This window comes from Petaurus breviceps, unplaced genomic scaffold (assembly GCF_028583685.1).
Source record: "Petaurus breviceps papuanus isolate PSGF00001 unplaced genomic scaffold, PetGlider_PUasm1.0 90769, whole genome shotgun sequence".
Taxonomy (NCBI): domain Eukaryota; kingdom Metazoa; phylum Chordata; class Mammalia; order Diprotodontia; family Petauridae; genus Petaurus; species Petaurus breviceps.
Window position 1 is genome coordinate 18,518,471 of NW_027187341.1, and position 17,262 is coordinate 18,535,732.

General features: G+C 40.8%; 1 protein-coding gene across 1 annotated transcript in view; it reads left to right on the plus strand.

Moving 5' to 3' along the window:
• The first annotated feature begins 5,251 nt into the window (after positions 1 to 5,251).
• KIAA2012 (KIAA2012 ortholog) overlaps positions 5,252 to 17,262 on the plus strand; it is a 158,910-nt gene continuing 146,899 nt past the window's right edge. The window contains exons 1-2 of the mRNA XM_069068826.1: positions 5,252 to 5,668; positions 6,928 to 7,194. Of these exons, the coding sequence (XP_068924927.1) occupies positions 5,582 to 5,668; positions 6,928 to 7,194 (354 nt within the window). The 5' untranslated portion in view covers positions 5,252 to 5,581. The remainder of the gene's footprint in view (positions 5,669 to 6,927; positions 7,195 to 17,262) is intronic.

A 17,262-nucleotide genomic window follows, 5' to 3' on the forward strand; every position in this document is an offset into this window, starting at 1 on the left:
AAGAGGAATCTATTCCACTTTTGGGTAGCCCTGAGTGTTGAGAAGTTTTGTTAAATTTGACTCTTTTCAGCTTATACTAAACTTTTCCCTTGGATATGCCACCCAAAGACCTTATAGAGAGAAATCATCTCTGCTTTCTTTGATAAGATCAATTAAACCAGGGTGAGGGAAATACAGACCAGGGTTGTAGTCAGTTTGACGTCCGCCTTTGTGAAGAGAACAGTGACATTGTTGTGATGGCAAAAATGCCAGCAAGATTTCCTAAATGTTCCCTTCCCTGTCATGAGTGTTTTGGTATCACCTTGAGACATAAAACTTCAAGAGAATTTGTATGGCAAAGCATGATGGGAGTCAGAAATAATAAAGAAAAGGATTGCCTAGGTTTATCCCCAGTTTCAGAAAATCACAAGATGAAGTAGGATCAGTAAAGGCTATTTTTCTGAATTTGTTTTGCTTGTCCTTCCTTCTTGAAGAGACCCACGGCATCAGGAAGATGATGCCACGACTTGCAAGTGAATTGGATTTAAGTGAGGGAGGACTGTGCAAAGTCACCAGCCTGACTTTTTCCTCCGGAGCCATCTGGGTCCAGTGGCAAGCTATAGATAAGGACGACTGGAGATGGCCCGCCTTGTCTGAACTAGGGAAGAGGAAAAAGAAAGTCATTTACCCTAACCTAGCTAAGAGTTAGTGCTGGAAACTTTATGGAAAAGGGACAAGGATGTGTCTTACTTCCCATCCTAGGTGATCTGACTCCAAGAAAGTAATCACATTCAAGGCCTAAGGTCTAGGCAAGTTGAATCTAATAGTGTCTACACCTGCTTTCTAGAAGAGTATTTACTAGAAGTCCAAGAAAGAAGAAATAGGGCAAAGCTTCTCAGGATGGCAGAAAAAAGAGTTTGAGGTGATGGTTTGGGGATTGAGCTATGGAAGATGTATATGCTTCAGTCATAGATGACAGAGATGTGTATTTAGGACTGACTATGGCTGCTGAGACAGAGGTAGCCTTGATTGATGGTGACAGATACAGAGACAGAGAGACCCAATGATAGTGAAAGGAGCCAAGTTGTTATCTAAAGAGCTATTCTGGTAGCAACTCAAGGCAGCCCTCATTCTAGAGGCCTCTTTGAGTGAGTTTCCCCACACAAGTCTACGGGAGGAGTTATTTTTCATTAGCATATGAGAGAAGTCAGAGATTTAGAACTGGAAGGAAATGTAGAGGACATTTAGCCCCACCCTCTGATTTTATAGAAGAGGAAACAGACCCAGAAAGGCTGTGTTATGGTCAAGGTCACACAGACAGGAAGAGACAAAGCCAGGATTTAAACTCAAGTCTTTGGATTCCATTCTTTCTTCAGTGCCATGCCTCCAGCATGTTAAGAATGATTTCACTTCATGAGTTTTCCTATTACTTTTGTTTCATTGCTGTAGTTCAAGGAAATGCTTTATTGTTTAAGTTCTGTTGATTTGTTTAGTCTGTGAGTAGAACCTATCCTGGTTGGGGGTTCAAGATGAAACCACATTTCTTTTATCCAAATTGAACCCAAGTATAGTCTGTTATGCCTAGAAAAGCTAACGGGATAATAGAAGTATTTCAGAGGGGTGAGAAGAGAAGATGGTAACAGTGGTCTCTCTCTGCACATTGTACAGGGGGGAATCTATCTAACCTTTTGTATAGATGCATCAAATTCTGCCTTGATACGACATACTAGGGTGGAAAGAGTAATGACTTTGAAGGCAGAGGACCTGAATTCAAATCCTCTTTTTGTCACGTTGGGTAAATCACTTAGTCCCTCTGAACTTTAGTTTCCTGAAAAATAAAGGGGTCAGACCAGACATATACAGACCATGATACGGACCATGGCCGCCATACCACTTTTCAGTGAGATAGTGCCACCTATAATTTTGGTTAGAGTGAAACAGTGTGGCATAGTGGATCAAGTGTTGTACTCTGAGATAACAGTGACACTGACCTCCTTACTGTTCCTCACATATAAAACTTCATTTTCTGACCATCTGTTTTCAGAGGTTGTGCACCATGCCTTGAATTTTCTTCCTCCTCATTTCTGCCTTCCTTGATTTCCTTCAAGTTCTGGCTAAAATCCCACCTTACACAAGATGCCTTGTAATTCATCCCAACACTTGTAATTCTAGTTCCTTCCTTCTCTGAATATGTCCAGTTTATTCTGTATTCATCTTATTGGTACATCATTGTTTACATATTATACTGTCTACTTTGTTAGACTGTGAGGTCCTTGAGAGCAGGGACTGTGTGTTGTTTGCCTTTCTTTGTATCTCTAGTACTTAACACTATGGCTAGAAGTTTTTGTTGAATGACTGATGATTGGAGTCCTTTGGATTTGGCTTCGAATCCTTCCTCAGTCAGATACTTTCCAGCTGTGTGACCTCAAGTCACTCATCCTCTCTGAGCCTCAGTTTCCTTCTCTATAACATGAGTGGGTTGAGAATGACACCTTAGAGCTATGATCTCTCTTGTTATTCCATAGTTAAAGCATTTAAGACTTGCTTGAGCCTAGGTATCATCTTTTCAGCCTTCCATCTCCTCTCCTTCTTTCTTTTCTTTCTTTTTCTTCCCCTTTTCTTGTAACAACATGGGGCCCTGAGGATACCTACCATAGGTTCAAGGCACTCTGTGGGAATATACCTAGTCAAGAACCACAGCTCACCATCCCCCACCAATGTGGTTACTTTTATTTTTTTAATAGCCAGAGGTCAAAACTAATTCAATGAAAAGTCATTTAATAAAAAAATAGTAAAATAGGGGGGTTTTTTTGCTTTTTTTTTGGAGGACACTTGGGGTTAAGTCACTTGCCCAAGGTCACAAAATAGGCTTTTTTTAAAGTATCAATAGGACATCTTCCTCCCCTAATAAGTAAACCTGGAGCACTTTCCCACAAAAACACACACCTCATCAGTGGGAAAAATGGGTGGACATGAGATATGCACATATAGAGAACAGGTCTGGCCAGAGCACACAAATGTACCAGCATAAAGGATCACACCTATCTTTTGATGATGTCATTGTACTGCCCTTTCTGAGCCTGGAGGCCCTGCTGGTCATTAATCTGATGGTCCCTTTGTGGTTGCTGGGCATATCATCCCTGCTGGTCACTGCTCCCTGATAGCCTCTGGGCTTCATCTTTTCAGGACTACCTACCCACCCACCAACTCTCCAGCTTTGCCAGTTCCAGATGGTTTGTGTTTGTCCTTCATCAGGTGACATCAGGGAGATGATGAGGCAGTGAGGGAGGGAGGGCTATTCAAGAGAAAGCCTCACTTTCTCCTCCAGAGCCAGCTGGGTCCAGTGACCAAATATTCATCAAAACAACTGGAGAGGGGGCGGCCAGGTGGCGCAGTGAGTAAGATCGCATGCCCCAGAGTCAGGAGACCGGAATCGGTTCTGGCCTCAGATACTCAGCACCCACACAAAAATAAATGGCCATGTAACTTTGAGCAAGTTATGTAACCCCAACTGCTTTAAAAAAAAAAAAACAAACAACAATTGTAGATGGCCCCTCCAGGAGGCTAAACCTCATCAGGACAGGCAAATAGTCCTTTTAACGTAATTAATTAACTAACAACAACAAAAATCAAGCAGAATGTCCCCAGGTTAAGTTTTTCAACTCCTTTATCTAGGATGATGATCACATTCCTCTGAATCAGACAACTATCTAACTTAAGTTTAGAAAATCCCCAGGTTCCTCTTTGGCTCAACATGCAAATAAGTTTAACAATTAGGCACTGTGAGCTAGAACAAAAGGTAAAGTAAAAAAACCACGCTCATTGGAAGAGGCAGTGTGAAAACCTGGGTTCCAATCATGCCTCTGTTATTTATTACCTGTGTGACCTTGGACAAGTTACTTAATTCAGTATTTAGCACTGTGCCTGGTATATCAGTAGGTGCTTAATAAATGTTTATTGAAGTGAATTGAATTGAATTAACCTCTGGGAGCTTCAGTTCCTCATTCACAATAGAAGGGAGTTAAATTAGATGATATTCAAGGTCCCTCCCAACTCCTATGATCTACCCTCATAGCCCAAATTCCTGCCTTTATTATATATGTGTATATGTATACACACACACACACACACACACACACATCAGCAGCAAAACCTCTTTGTTTTCCTGGGTCTTCATTCCTTGTCTTCTGCTTTATCCTTTTTTTCCCTTGCTTTTATATCCAATTCCATTCTCTTCTAAAAAGCACAGAAATATGAAACATAAGATGTTAGAATCTAAAGGGAATGGCGGGCATCTTCCAGTCCTCGCTGCTCATTTTCCAGATGAAGAAAACGAAGCCCGGGAAAGTTGATTTTTGCTCACGTCTCCTAATAATTTGGCACTGTGAACTAAGGGAGTTCTGTCTGTTCAGGAAGTTAGATGGGCCTCTACTGAGGCCTCATTTGTTTTGTCTGCTACCTACTGTTGTTTGTCTAAAGCACATCAAGGCTGCCTTCTGTGAAAAGCCCCGTTTAAAATGAGCTTGAAAGTAAACAGGACTGTTGCCTGCTGTACACCTTTGTAAGAGTCGGCAGGGGGCACGCCTATAAGAAAGATGGGGAAATACTACTTATGGATGAGGGCTATGGGTGGTTTCAAGGCTCGAGTAAGGGGACCACAAGTCTGGGGACCACCCTTCACCCTAGTGACTTTTGTCTGTACCCCTTTTTCTCTTTTGATCTTTCCAGAGTCGAAGTGAACCAAGCAGCATCAATCACAAGCCTGTTAACAACAACCTTGCCCCTAGAATAAAGAATATGGGTTTATAGGGGTCTGAGCATGTTTGCAAAGGAATTTAGCAAAGCCACGTACTTCCCCCTGCACTCACCATGCACGCAAGACCCCTGAAACAGTAACAAATGAAAATGACACCGTGAGTCCAGACGAGGGATACCAGGGTCCAATCGAGAGAAACATCAAAGGGGCGGGGTTTGAACTAGGTGACCCGTGTAAAATTGTTATGAGTCAGTTAATCGTTAGTTGAGAGCCGCACACTCACATGCTGGGATTTGGGTGGGTCCATAAACGTAAGATGAGCTCCATAAGAAGGGCTTGAAATTGGAGCCTGGCCCATTCAATGTCCTTGCTCTCCCTTGAGGGAGCTCTCAGTTACTATTTTGCTTTCCCATGCTGATTTAAGGGACTTAATTTCCCTTTGCTGCCATGGCAACCGGGAAACAACCTTTGTGCACAAAGAGAAGGATGGTGGTGTTTCATGAATCTCTGGATGTACGAAGCCCGTAGCAAAGCAACCAGGACAGAAAATCAACAAGTCCTTGTAGTGGGCAGGAGAGGAAGAGAGTCTGTTGGGAGGGATGGAAGGTTTGGGACTGGAGGAATCTGGTGAGTTCTTTTTCTGACAAGGACCCACACTGTGTAAATTGTGGAGCAGGGTGTCATTAAGAAGCTGCTGTAAGAGGGGAAAAATGCATCTAATAAAAGGCCCAGTGTGGGAAGTCCTGGGACTCACTGCTGACCTAATGCAACCTTAAGGTGTAAGCACTTTCAGCCTTCCAAAGCAAGATGAATGGCTTCTGAAAAGAAGGGGGCTGGCAATGAAACATGTTCACTCTCTCCCTCCTGAGCCGTGGAAATGGGCAAGTGGTCCAGAGCAAACAGAAGAGGTTGGAGGTCTACTTGGAACCAGAGGTCAGTCCTGCAGCTGTTAGCCTAGTACATTTGGGGATGGGAGGAGAGCAGGCTGTCCTTTTGGTCTCCAGATTTCATGGTTCCCAATGTGGTCGCCATTCGTGTTCCTGTGGCTTTGGTTGTTCCTCTTTTCGAGAAAATATGTGAGGTTATTTATTTTGTCCAGCAGAATGAGCGCTACCACAGGAGGGAAACCCCATCCACCTTCCCCAACCTATTCATCTGCTTTTGTCAGATTAGTGTGACTGGGTTAAGTTTCCATCTAGGAAACTTCCAAGGATGTTGATAGATTGGGTTTTCAGAACAGGGTATGCTATTGTGGCTGGAGGGGTGTGCACCTGCATAACAATTTATGACATTCTCTAATATTCTGGGACTCTTGTCTCTTAGCCAACATTTAATGCATGTAACATTTTTACAACAGCAAATTTAAGACAGGAGGATAGGGAGGTGGCCAGATTTCTCTTGGGCGGGAATTTGTCAGATGCCACCAGAAAACAAATGAGATACTAAAGGGGCCTTGGAAAGTCTTGTGTCAAAAAGAGATTTCAGTCGAAATAATGTTCAATATATTGGTGTTTGTCCTGTCTAGGATTGGAAGTCCATGTTGCAGAGCATTTCCATGGTTGATGATGGTATAGTCTCACCAACAGAAGGCCTTTTATAGAGGCAACGTAGATAAAGCTATATAACATGGAGGGTATGTGGGCCTCTATTCTGATTGCGTGGTTAATTAAAATTAAATATCCTGATGGTTGAGCTCAGTTTCAAGTTACCTGATGACAACAATCTAAAGAACTGGCTTACCAATGACCTTACATCAGGCTTGTAAATCACATTTAGGGGATAGGGACTGAATCTGTGATTTCAACTCCCCAGGTGAGGAAACTTCTTCTAGCCACGCACTTTATTGGCTTAGAGAGTTTGCCTGAAGCATTGAGAAGATAAGCAATTCACCCAGAATCACTTAGCCAGTATTGGTCCTGCCTATAGCCTCTCAACCCACATTTACTGCTACTAAAATCTGCTAGAATGAATAGCTCACTTACAAGTTATGTGGGTTAGAATCTAGCTATTCTGCCTACTAATTGTTATCAGTAAGGAACAACTTTGGTTATATGGATTATATTGAGACATCTGATATTAGGTAGGGTTAACAGGAACAGATCAGTGCCAAGAAAATGTCAAACGTTATTCAAATGCATGCCATCTAAGGTGGTTGTTTAAAGTATCCTGGTGGTTCTTGCTTTTATTTATAGGATTATTTGAACTGGATACCCCAAGACAAAGCCCTGATTGACAAGTCCCAGGATGGGGCAAAAGTTCCATGGGGATCCCTTCCTAAAACTTACAGTACCAGAAAGGGGGTCTTAATTCTTTACTCGGAAGACTTTGCTGAGCCATCATGGAAACAAGAAGAAAGGAAAAAAGGATCCCGTCCCAACTGTCGCCAAAAGAAGACAGGTTTTGCGATGCACACGCTCAAGGACCTGACAGATGCCATACTAGCATATGGGAGTGAAGGGGTGAGTACAAGAAGCGATGAGGCTAGTTCAGAAGGAAGAATTGGCAGATCCCAGGTATCATCCTAGCAATGATGGCAATATCCTATGCAGCTCCAGGCAACCCACTCAGTCATTCTGAGTGTGACAGAAGGGAAAGAACAGAAGATCTACATTTGAATCCAGGCTTTGTCATTTGTTGGCCAGATGGCCTTGGGCAAATCACTCTTTGAGTCTTAGTTTTCTGCTCTATAGAATACAGGTGCTAATGCACGTTCTTCCATGGTACAGCAGAAAGAGTAAATGCTGGGTTTAGATCCCACCTCTAACACCTACTCCCTGTGCCACCTTAGGCAAGTTATTTCACCTCCTAGGCCTCAGTTTCCTAATATGTAAAATGAGGAAGTTGACCTATATGATTTCTGAGGTCCCTTCCAGCTACGATGGAAAGAACCCTTCCTCCTGGGGTTGTTTTGAGGATCAAATAAGATCCTGTAGGCATGACTCTTGGTAAACTGTAAGGCATGATTATTTATAAAATGCAGATAATGTTATCAACCCTCTTGGTAGATATGCCTAGTTGTCACGAGATTCAAATGGGTTATATGTCAAATCTCTTTGAAAAAATATAAAATATGAAATGATGCTCTGTTCACTAATAGAATCTTAGAACTAGAAGGAAACAGATTTTCTGGCACTATGCAAATGTGAGACACCTAGTCTGGTGACTGTCTTTTTCTCATGTCTTAAATCCTTCCCCTTTTTACTTCATGCCTCCTCCTTCCCTGTTACATTCACCCTATACTTTTCCCCTCCTCACAGTCAGGGTTAGACTCTTCTCTTCTGTTTTGCTCCAGGGACCGGAACTCTGACCCATGAATGGAAGTTACAGGAAGGCAGCTTTTCGATCAGCCTAAGAAAGACCCTTTTAACAGCTGAAGTTGTCCAATGATGGAATGTGCTGCTTCATAGAATAATTACTCTCCCTATCCCCATCCCTGGAGGGATTCAAATAAAGGCTGGATGACCAGCTGTCAGAGATGCTTATAGGAGGTATTCCTGAATTGGATAGAGAGTTGGATTAAGCAACCTCTAAAACTCTTTCCAGGTGTTAACATTCTCTGATATTGCAAAGACCCATCCGATATTTTCCCCAAGGAGGCTTATGGAGGTCTATTTGACCTCTCAGACCTTAGAGTGGTAGGAAGAGGCAGGTCAAGGTCACTTTCAGAGATTCTGACAGATAGCATGAATTTACCTGATCCACTCAGTGAAGATTAACTGACTTTGTCCCAATTCCCTTATCTGTCCTGATACCCTTACCTGGTCTTCTGTGTGAATCACAGATTAACCAGTGACTCTGAGGATAATTGGTGTCAAATTGATGAGGGCAAAGCAGGCACAAGCTGGGCTGTCTTGCTCTCTGTTTTCTTTGTTTTTCTTTCTTTTTTTTTTCTTTTTGGAGGGCAATTGGGGTTAAGTGACTTGCCCAAGGTCACACAGCTAGTTTTTTGTGTTAAGTGTCTGAGGCCGGATTTGAACTCAGGTCCTCCTGACTCCAGTGCTGGTGCTCTATTCACTGCTCCACCTAGCCACCCCACTCTCTGTTTTCCTTGGGTCAAATTCCAATTTGTAATTCCATTCTATTCATTTTGACAAACCACACAGTAACTATGCTGATGAGGTAGATCCCATTGAGATCCTTAAGCATTATACATAAAACATCCATCACCCACATTTCAGAGAGGTTGCGAAACAAGCATGTCTCAGTAATTCTATGATATTCCTACATAATTCTAGTCTGTCTAACTATATCAAAGGAAAATTTGCTTGCATGTACATAGAACACAAATATAAAGACGTGTATGTATCTTACAGATATGGAGCTCATAAAAATATCCATAAAGATATGAATAAATGAAGGGAATATTTAAATCAACCTACAGGAACTTAAATATTGTAAAGACTTGAAAATTTTGATCAGAACTATAACTAGGGCTGAGCAACTGGAGTTTCAAACTAGGGTGCTGATATTTAGAGGGTAGTGATAGTGCTCAAAGTCCTAAAGGTTAGAAACAGCAGAACTCAGCAAAGATAATTAGTTAAAATGGAAAGTTACCAGGTGGCACTGCTCCTGCCCCAGCAGCCACACAGGTGAGATCTCCCCTAGCCTGACATTCCCACTCCTTCCCACACTATGTCTACTTCAGCAGCCTTGAAGTATTCTGGAGTTTCCACCTCTTCCCTAGGCCAACTGAACTGAGGGTTTGTTTCATGCCACTTACCTGAGGCACAAAAATTGCTGGTCATAGCTCTGCTTGTAATATTCTCTGTCTACACAAATTGTAACACCGGAGGGCTGTATAGGTGCTTTTAGCTAAGAGAGGGGATTTCAGGCATTCTATTTTTTTTTTAAAGATTTGTTTCACCATGCTTGCTGCTTATAAGGATTTTTCATTACTTCATTGGGAAGGCAGGTACGAAGTAAGTAAAGACAATAATGAGAAATAGAAAAAAATAAGGATAGTAGGGAGCTATGAAATTGAACCATTTGATTTGAAAAACCATAGGTTAGGGGAGGGAAGAAGGGAGAGGAGTGAGCCTGGAGAGCCAAGTGAGGTATGATGCTAAGGGAAACAGGAAAACCCACAGATGATAAAAACTGATTGTTTCCCAAACAATGCTGCATGTGATTATTTCTTAACCCCAAAATGAAAATCAGCAGTTAAAAGCACTAAAACCAAAATGATAGAACCAAAAGGTCCAGGGGTGGGGAGTGAGGGTGGTTAGAAGGGGCAGTAGGAAATAGTCGGCTCAGTATGTAGAGGGGCTTAGAGAAAAATCTATAAAGGCTTAACTACTAATTAGGAAGACCTACATAACTTAGTCTCCACTCAAACCTGTGGGAAATGAGGTTGTCTCAAATAGGTGGCAATTAAAATTTTAAAGCATCCTACATCATCTCGAGTTCTATATATGGATCTGCTGAAATAGATGTGGCAATATGTCTGAGTTTGATAGCTCAATGCATACCTACTCCTTGACTTTTTTGATGACACAACTTCTTAATGAGTAAAGATAAATGTTAAACCAAGAAGTTAGATGTCAAAGCTCTCAGGCTTCTAGGGAAATCTGGCAATGTCATTTTGTTGGCTGTTTTTTTTTTTCCTTCCAAACACAAGCAGCTGTTTTCAAACATTCCTAAAGTGAGCACGATCTTCTTGGACCATAGCTTCACACAAACACAACACTGTGGGTAGCTGGTAGAACAGTGGATAGAGTAATGGGACTGGAGTTAGGAAGTTGTTTAGTCTGGTTTTTTTTCAGTTGCCTTCTACTCTTTGTGACCCCATTTAGGGTTTTCCTGGCAAAGATACTGGAGTAGTTTTGCCATTTCCTTCCCCAGCTCATTTTACGGATGAGGAAACTGAGGCAAACAGGATTAAGTGACTTGCCCAGGGTCACACAACTAGTGAGGGTCTGAGGCCAGATTTGAATTTGGGTCTTCCTGACTGCCAACTGCAGCATCTAGTTTAAATACCTCCTCTAATGCTCATTAGCTGTGTGACCCTGACCAAGTTACTTAACCTCTGTTTGCCTCAGTTTCTTCAACTGTAAAATGGGGATAATAATAGTACCTACCTCTCAGGGCTACAGTGAAGATAAAATGAGATAATATTTGTAAAAAAAAAAAAAGTAAAAGCACTTAGCACAGTGCCTGGAACATAGTAGGTATTATCTGAATACTTATTCACTTCCCTTATTCCTTCCTGTAAGTTCAGAACATAAACAACCTGAAAATTTAAATTTCCAAAATTTTTTCACAGTACTCTCTATTGATAACATACAAAAGTATGTACCTCAGGCACTTTAGGATCCCAAATGTGCCTTATGAATCATCAAAGAGATTAAATTATGATCAGTATAATTTCAGTGTCATGTGTTTTATTGTATTGTAATACTTGGGAAATTGGCAATCCAGTGATATTGGTGTGGTAAGTTTCACTAGACCAGAATATCTATGTAACCCAAATACCCTATTTTTTAACTGTAACAGCAAAAAAGTGATTTACTGTAAATTATTTAAGCCTCAGTACTATTAATGTAGCCTTTATCTTTTCTGTCTCATTACAGTGACAGCACTTTCCCCACTTCTCCTAATTTATACTGTCACATTCACTGTATGCTCTCTGAATACCTCAGTTCTTAAAAAGTTTACCTGTTTATTCTGAGAACAACAAAGTCATAGGATTTCAGAGCTGGAAGAAAACTTAAGAACCACTGTAAAACAATGTTTCACCTATCTTATACCTGTGAAATTGATTTTTTGAATCTGAGTATAGGACTTTACATTTATCTCTATTAATTTCATCTTATTTGACTCAATCCAATGTTTCTAGCCTGTCAGATCTTTTCAAATTGATTGTCATCCTGTGTATTGGTTATCCTTCCTTTGTGACTTCTGCAAATTCAATAAGCAATCTAGCTATACCTTTATCCATGTCATTGATAAAAAAAAATATTAAATGATATGGGGTCAAGCACAAATTAACAGGGCACCAGTACTGATTACATCTACTGTCATCTAGCCAATATCTCTCCATCTAGTCCACAACAGCCATCCTCATGCTTAACACAAAAAGACAATAATGAGACTTTGCATCTTAGGTATTTTAAAAACTAGCATTTATACAGTACTTTAAGGCTTGCAAAATGCTTTACAAATATTATTTAATTATATCCTTACAACAAATCTGGGAGGTAGGTATTATTATCATCCCTCTTTTACAGATAAGGAAACTGAGACAAACAACAGTTAAGTGACTTGCTCAGGGTCACACAGCTAGTAAGTATCTGAGGTCAGAGTTGAATTCGGGTTTTCTTGACATCATTTCTTTTTTATTTCTTTTTTTTTTCTGCCTTTTTGGAGGGCAATTGGGGTTAAGTAACTTGCCCGAGGTTACGTGGCTAGTTTGTGTGTGTGTCTGTGTTAAGTGTCTGGGGCCAGAAGGGAACTAGGGTTCTCCTGACTCTGGGGCCAGTGATTAACTCACTGCGCCACCTAGCCACCCGACATAATTTCTTAGAATGCATTCTAGAAAAGAATGGGAGAGGGGATGTCTTTCCTATCAGAGAAAGGATATTTTTTCAGACTCCTGAAAATTAAACTACATTAAACATAAGGAGGATTAGGTTTTTTGGAAAGAGACAATGGTGGCATATACCTCAAGTTATGGCTTTGGGAGGAAACATGACTGGCATCAAACGATGCTTTCTGAGCATTACTAACTTACCTGAGCTTTCAACAGCTTACAAAAGGAAGAGACCTCACTCACACCTTCTTTCCTTCACACTCCTTTTCCAACTCTGTTTAGTTGGCTGAACTTATAGCACCCTTCTAGTTACACTTGAATCTCTACAAGTACAGTCACCATAGATGTACAGTTTTGAAGGTTTGTCCTTTGTTGGGCACATGCTAGTTCTAACAGTACCAGTCCTGGAGAGGTTATCTGATAGTGTCAATCAGCTGTACCCACAGCATAAGAGGTCTTGGAATATGATTGCATAATAATCTTAGAGTTCAGGTATTAATTATCAGCATGGTTTGGCAAGAACATTGCTATATACCTGAGAAACAAGGGGTACTTTGCTTTTTTGTTCCAAAGTGTTTTTTTAATTAACAGAAATCTATTTTATCTGCTCCCCCCCACATATCCCATTGAGAAAAAAGAAAAGAAAAACAAATTCCTTTTTACAAACATGCATAGTCAAGCAAAATAAATTTCCTTACTAGCAATGTTAATATGTACATATATATGCACACACATATATGTGTATGTATGTCTCATTCTGGACCCAAAGTGCATCACGCCTATGTCAGGAGGTAGACAGAATCTTTCATCATCGATCCTTCAGAATCATGGATGCTCATTGCATTGATCAGTGTTCTTGTCTTTACAGTGTTGTTGTTACTGTACAAATTGTTCTCTTAGTTCTGCTCATTTCATTTGTCATCAGTTTATAAAAGTCTTCAAAAGTGTATGTTTTATAATGGTGATGTTATTTTATAAATTGTTCTCCTGATTCCACTTGCTTCACTTGGAGCCAGTCCCTACAAGTCTTTCCATGTCTCTGAAATCATCCATTTCCTCATTTCTTATAGTACAATAGGATTCCATTATATTCATATACCACAATTTGTGCGGCCATTTCTTTTTCTCCATAATCACAACATTTTATTTTTTAAAATTATATTTTATTTTCCCCCAATTATGTGTAAAAACAATTTGTAGCATTTGTTTTTTTTTTGTTTTGAGTTCTAAATTCTCTCCCTTCCTCCCTTACCTCACCCCTCCTTGAGATGGTAAGCAATCTGATATAGGTTATACATTGTACAATTATGTAAAACATATTTCCATATTAGTCATTTTGTGGAAGAAACGAGAGAGAGAGAGAGAGAGAGAGAGAGAGAGAGAGAGAGAGAGAGAATGAAAAATAATATGCTTCTATCTGTATTCAAATTCCATTAGTTCTTTCTCTGGAGCAAGATAGTATTTTTCATCATCAGTCCATCGGGATTATCATGGAACATTGCATTGCTGAGAATAGCCAAGTCATTCACAGTTGTTCATTATACAATGTTGCTGTGACTGTACAATGTTCTCCTAATTCTGCTCACTTCACTCAGCATCAGTTCATGTAAATCTCTCCAGGTTTTTCTGAAATCTGCCTGCTCATCATTTCTTATGGCACAATACTATTCCATTACATTTATATACCGCAACTTGTTCAGTCATTCCCCAATGGATGGGCACCCCCTCAACTTCCAATTCTTGGCCACCACAAAAAGAGCTGCTATAAATACCCTTATACAAATAGGTCCTTTTCCCTTTGCAGCCATTTCTTAATTGATAGGCATTCCTTTAGTCTCCAATTTTTTTTTTGCCACTACAAAAAACACTGCTATAAATATTTTCTGACATATGGGATCTTTTCTTCTTTCTTTGATCTCTTTTGCATATAGGCCGAGCAGTGGTAAACCCAGGTCACTTGCCATGCACTGTGTAATAATCTTTTGTGTATAATTCCCAATTATTTTGTGGTTATACACGTTCCCAGGTCCACCAAGAGTTTTATCATAACCCATCCCCTCAAAAATCTGTCATTTTCTCTTTTTGTCATCTTTGCCAATCTCATGGTGTGAGATAGTATCTCAGAACTGAGTCAACTTGTATTTCTGTAATTGGGAGTAGTCATTTCTTCATGTGGCTATAGATAGCCTGTGTTTCTTCTCTTAAGAAGTGCCTGTTTATATTTTTAGACCATGTATCAATTGAGGAATGTTTGTACTTTCTAGAGGCAGTAGGGAACAGTGGAAAGGATGCTAGACCTAGAGTCAGGAAGTACTTTGTCTAAATCCTGCCTCATATACTATTGTGATCAGTCTCTTGAATGTCACCTTCACTTTCCCCATCTGTAGTTCATTAAGTCCCAGAGTTGTTGAGGATAATGTATATAAAGCACTTTGAAAACCTTAAATGCTTTCTAATCATCCTCCTGGTACAATCTTGACAAACTCTGTATCACAAGAGCCAAAGGTTATAGGGTTCAGAGCTGAAAGAGACTCAGAAAGAGTCAGGCAAATGTCACAACAGACAGAGCACTCAAAGTCTCTGACTTGAAGTCTCGACTAGAAGTCGAGAAAACCTGAGTTCAAATGTGACCTCAGATACTTACTAGCTGTGTGATCCTGGGCAATTCACTAACTGCCATTTGCCTCAGTTTCCTTATCTGTAAAAGAGGCCTCACAGATTTGTTGTGAGGATACAATTAAATAATATTTCTAAAGCACTTGGCAAACCTTAAAGCACTATATAAATGCTAGCTATTATTATTATCTGCTTAATCCAACATCCTCATTTTTTTTTAAGCCTGAGTCTCCCAATCTTGCCCAGGCTAAAAGTACAGGGGCTACTCACAACGTGATCCCACTCTGATCAGCGTGAGATCTTTTACCTGCTCTGATTCCTCCCTGTCTAGCTTGCGCCTCCCTGGTGATCAATGTTCAACTTAATATGGATAGCTGATCAGTCTAGCCCAGTACAGATCAGGAGATGCACCAGCTTCAGTCACCTCAGTAGCAGGAATCACAGGGATGGGCTGCTGCACTTTTACCTCTTCATTTTACAAATAGAGAAACTTAAGCCCAGAGAAATGAAGTGATTTTCTCAACTCTCTCAATGTCACACAGATCAGAGGAAGGATTCAAACCCAGGTCTTCTGATTCTCAATCTAGAAGTCTTTCCATCACACCAATTTGGCTGCCTTCTTCAACCCCTATCCTAGTCATTTACCTTGTGACTGGGGACAAGAAGTCAGCAAGCTTCTTGTTGCCTTTTTTCCTTAAGAGCTCAGGTAATAGCCATGTCTTTGATTCTTCAGTGGGAACATGAGCCCTACCAAGTCTTTAAGTGCTTCCAGTTGCAGGGTCTTTCTAAAATCAGCATTGCTTTAGGTGCCAGAGAGGGTTAGTTCTCAACCCTTTAGTGCTTGGCTAGTGTGGTCAATAGAGTCATTGAGGTCAGGCACCTCCCAAGTCCTCAGGACCCTGGGAGCCATTCATTACACCTGGCATTCAGAAAGACAGGCAGGTCTGTACAGGCCAGCTGTTAAATGGAGCACGTGGTGTGGGAGTCTGGATAATGGGCTGCTCTGTGCACACTAATTAGTCATTTCAGTAGAAACTAGAAGCCAAAAGTTGATTGGCAAACACCACAATAGCAGGTTTGAGCAATCTGAATCAAATCCACAGCCAATATCTCCTCTCCTGTCACTGTTTACTTCCCTGTTTCAGAAACTGCCTTCCAGGTTCCCTTCTAACATTTCAGTTTTTCTCTTACTTGTTCTTTCAAGGTTGTATAGTGGGGTAAGAAGTTAAGTTTGAGGGCAGAGGGAAACTGCGGCCGTTGAAGATTTTATTCTCACCAAGGAAGGAACGGTTGCTACAGCAGAAATGATGGGAACCTTTTGGGGAAGTCATTGTTCCATTTTAGCATTCACAATAGAAAGGAAAAGAAAGCCAGGAATGGTCGGAACCACGCCCTAGACTTTTGGAAAGCAGATTTCTAAGGGTTCAGAGAAAGGATAAGTAAGATTCCCATGGACAAAAATTCTAAGTCTGGACAGAGGAAGTTCTGTATAACAGACAGAAATTGTCATAAAGAAGCTCAAAGCTGATCACCAGTACATATGATTTGGCAGGGGGCTAGGGAAGAGAAATAATTCTAGAGAGGAAAAAAAAGGAGAAGGAGAATTGTTTGAGACTGATGTGGCTACACAGAAAACTCCTTAATCAACTTAGATTTGAAAATACACATAATTTTCTCATTTGTAAAACGGGGATAATAATAGCACCTATGGTCACTGTAAAGTGCTTAGCACATGGCACATAGTAAGTGCTATAGGTGACACACTTGATAGAGCACTGGACCTTGGAGTCAGGAAGATCTGAGTTCAAATCCAGATTCAGACACTTAGTAGCTGTGTGATCTTGGGCATGTCATTTAACTCCTATTTGCCTCAGTTCCTCATCTGTAAAATGGGGCCATACTGGAGAAGGAATCACTCTAATGCTTTGCAAAAAAAAAAAAAACAAACTCAGGAGCAACTAGGTGGTGCAGTGAGTAGAGCACCAGCCCTAGAATCAGGAGGACCTGAGTTCAAATCCAACCTCAGATACTTGACACAAAAACTAGCCATGTGACCTTGGGCAAATCACTTAACCCCAATTGCCCTCCAAAAAGCAAAAAAACAAACAAAAAAAAACCATGGACATAGTGCATGGGATCATGAAAAGTCAGACATGACTGGACAGTCAAACAACATTACTACTGCTACAGCTACTCCTCCTCCTCCTTCTTCTACTGCTACTACCACTACCACTACTACCACCACCACTACTACTACTACTACTACCATCACTACTTCTGCTACTACCACCACCACCACTACTCCTACTACTACTACCATCACTACTTCTGCTACTACTACTACTACCACCATCACTACTTCTGCTACCACTACTACTACCAC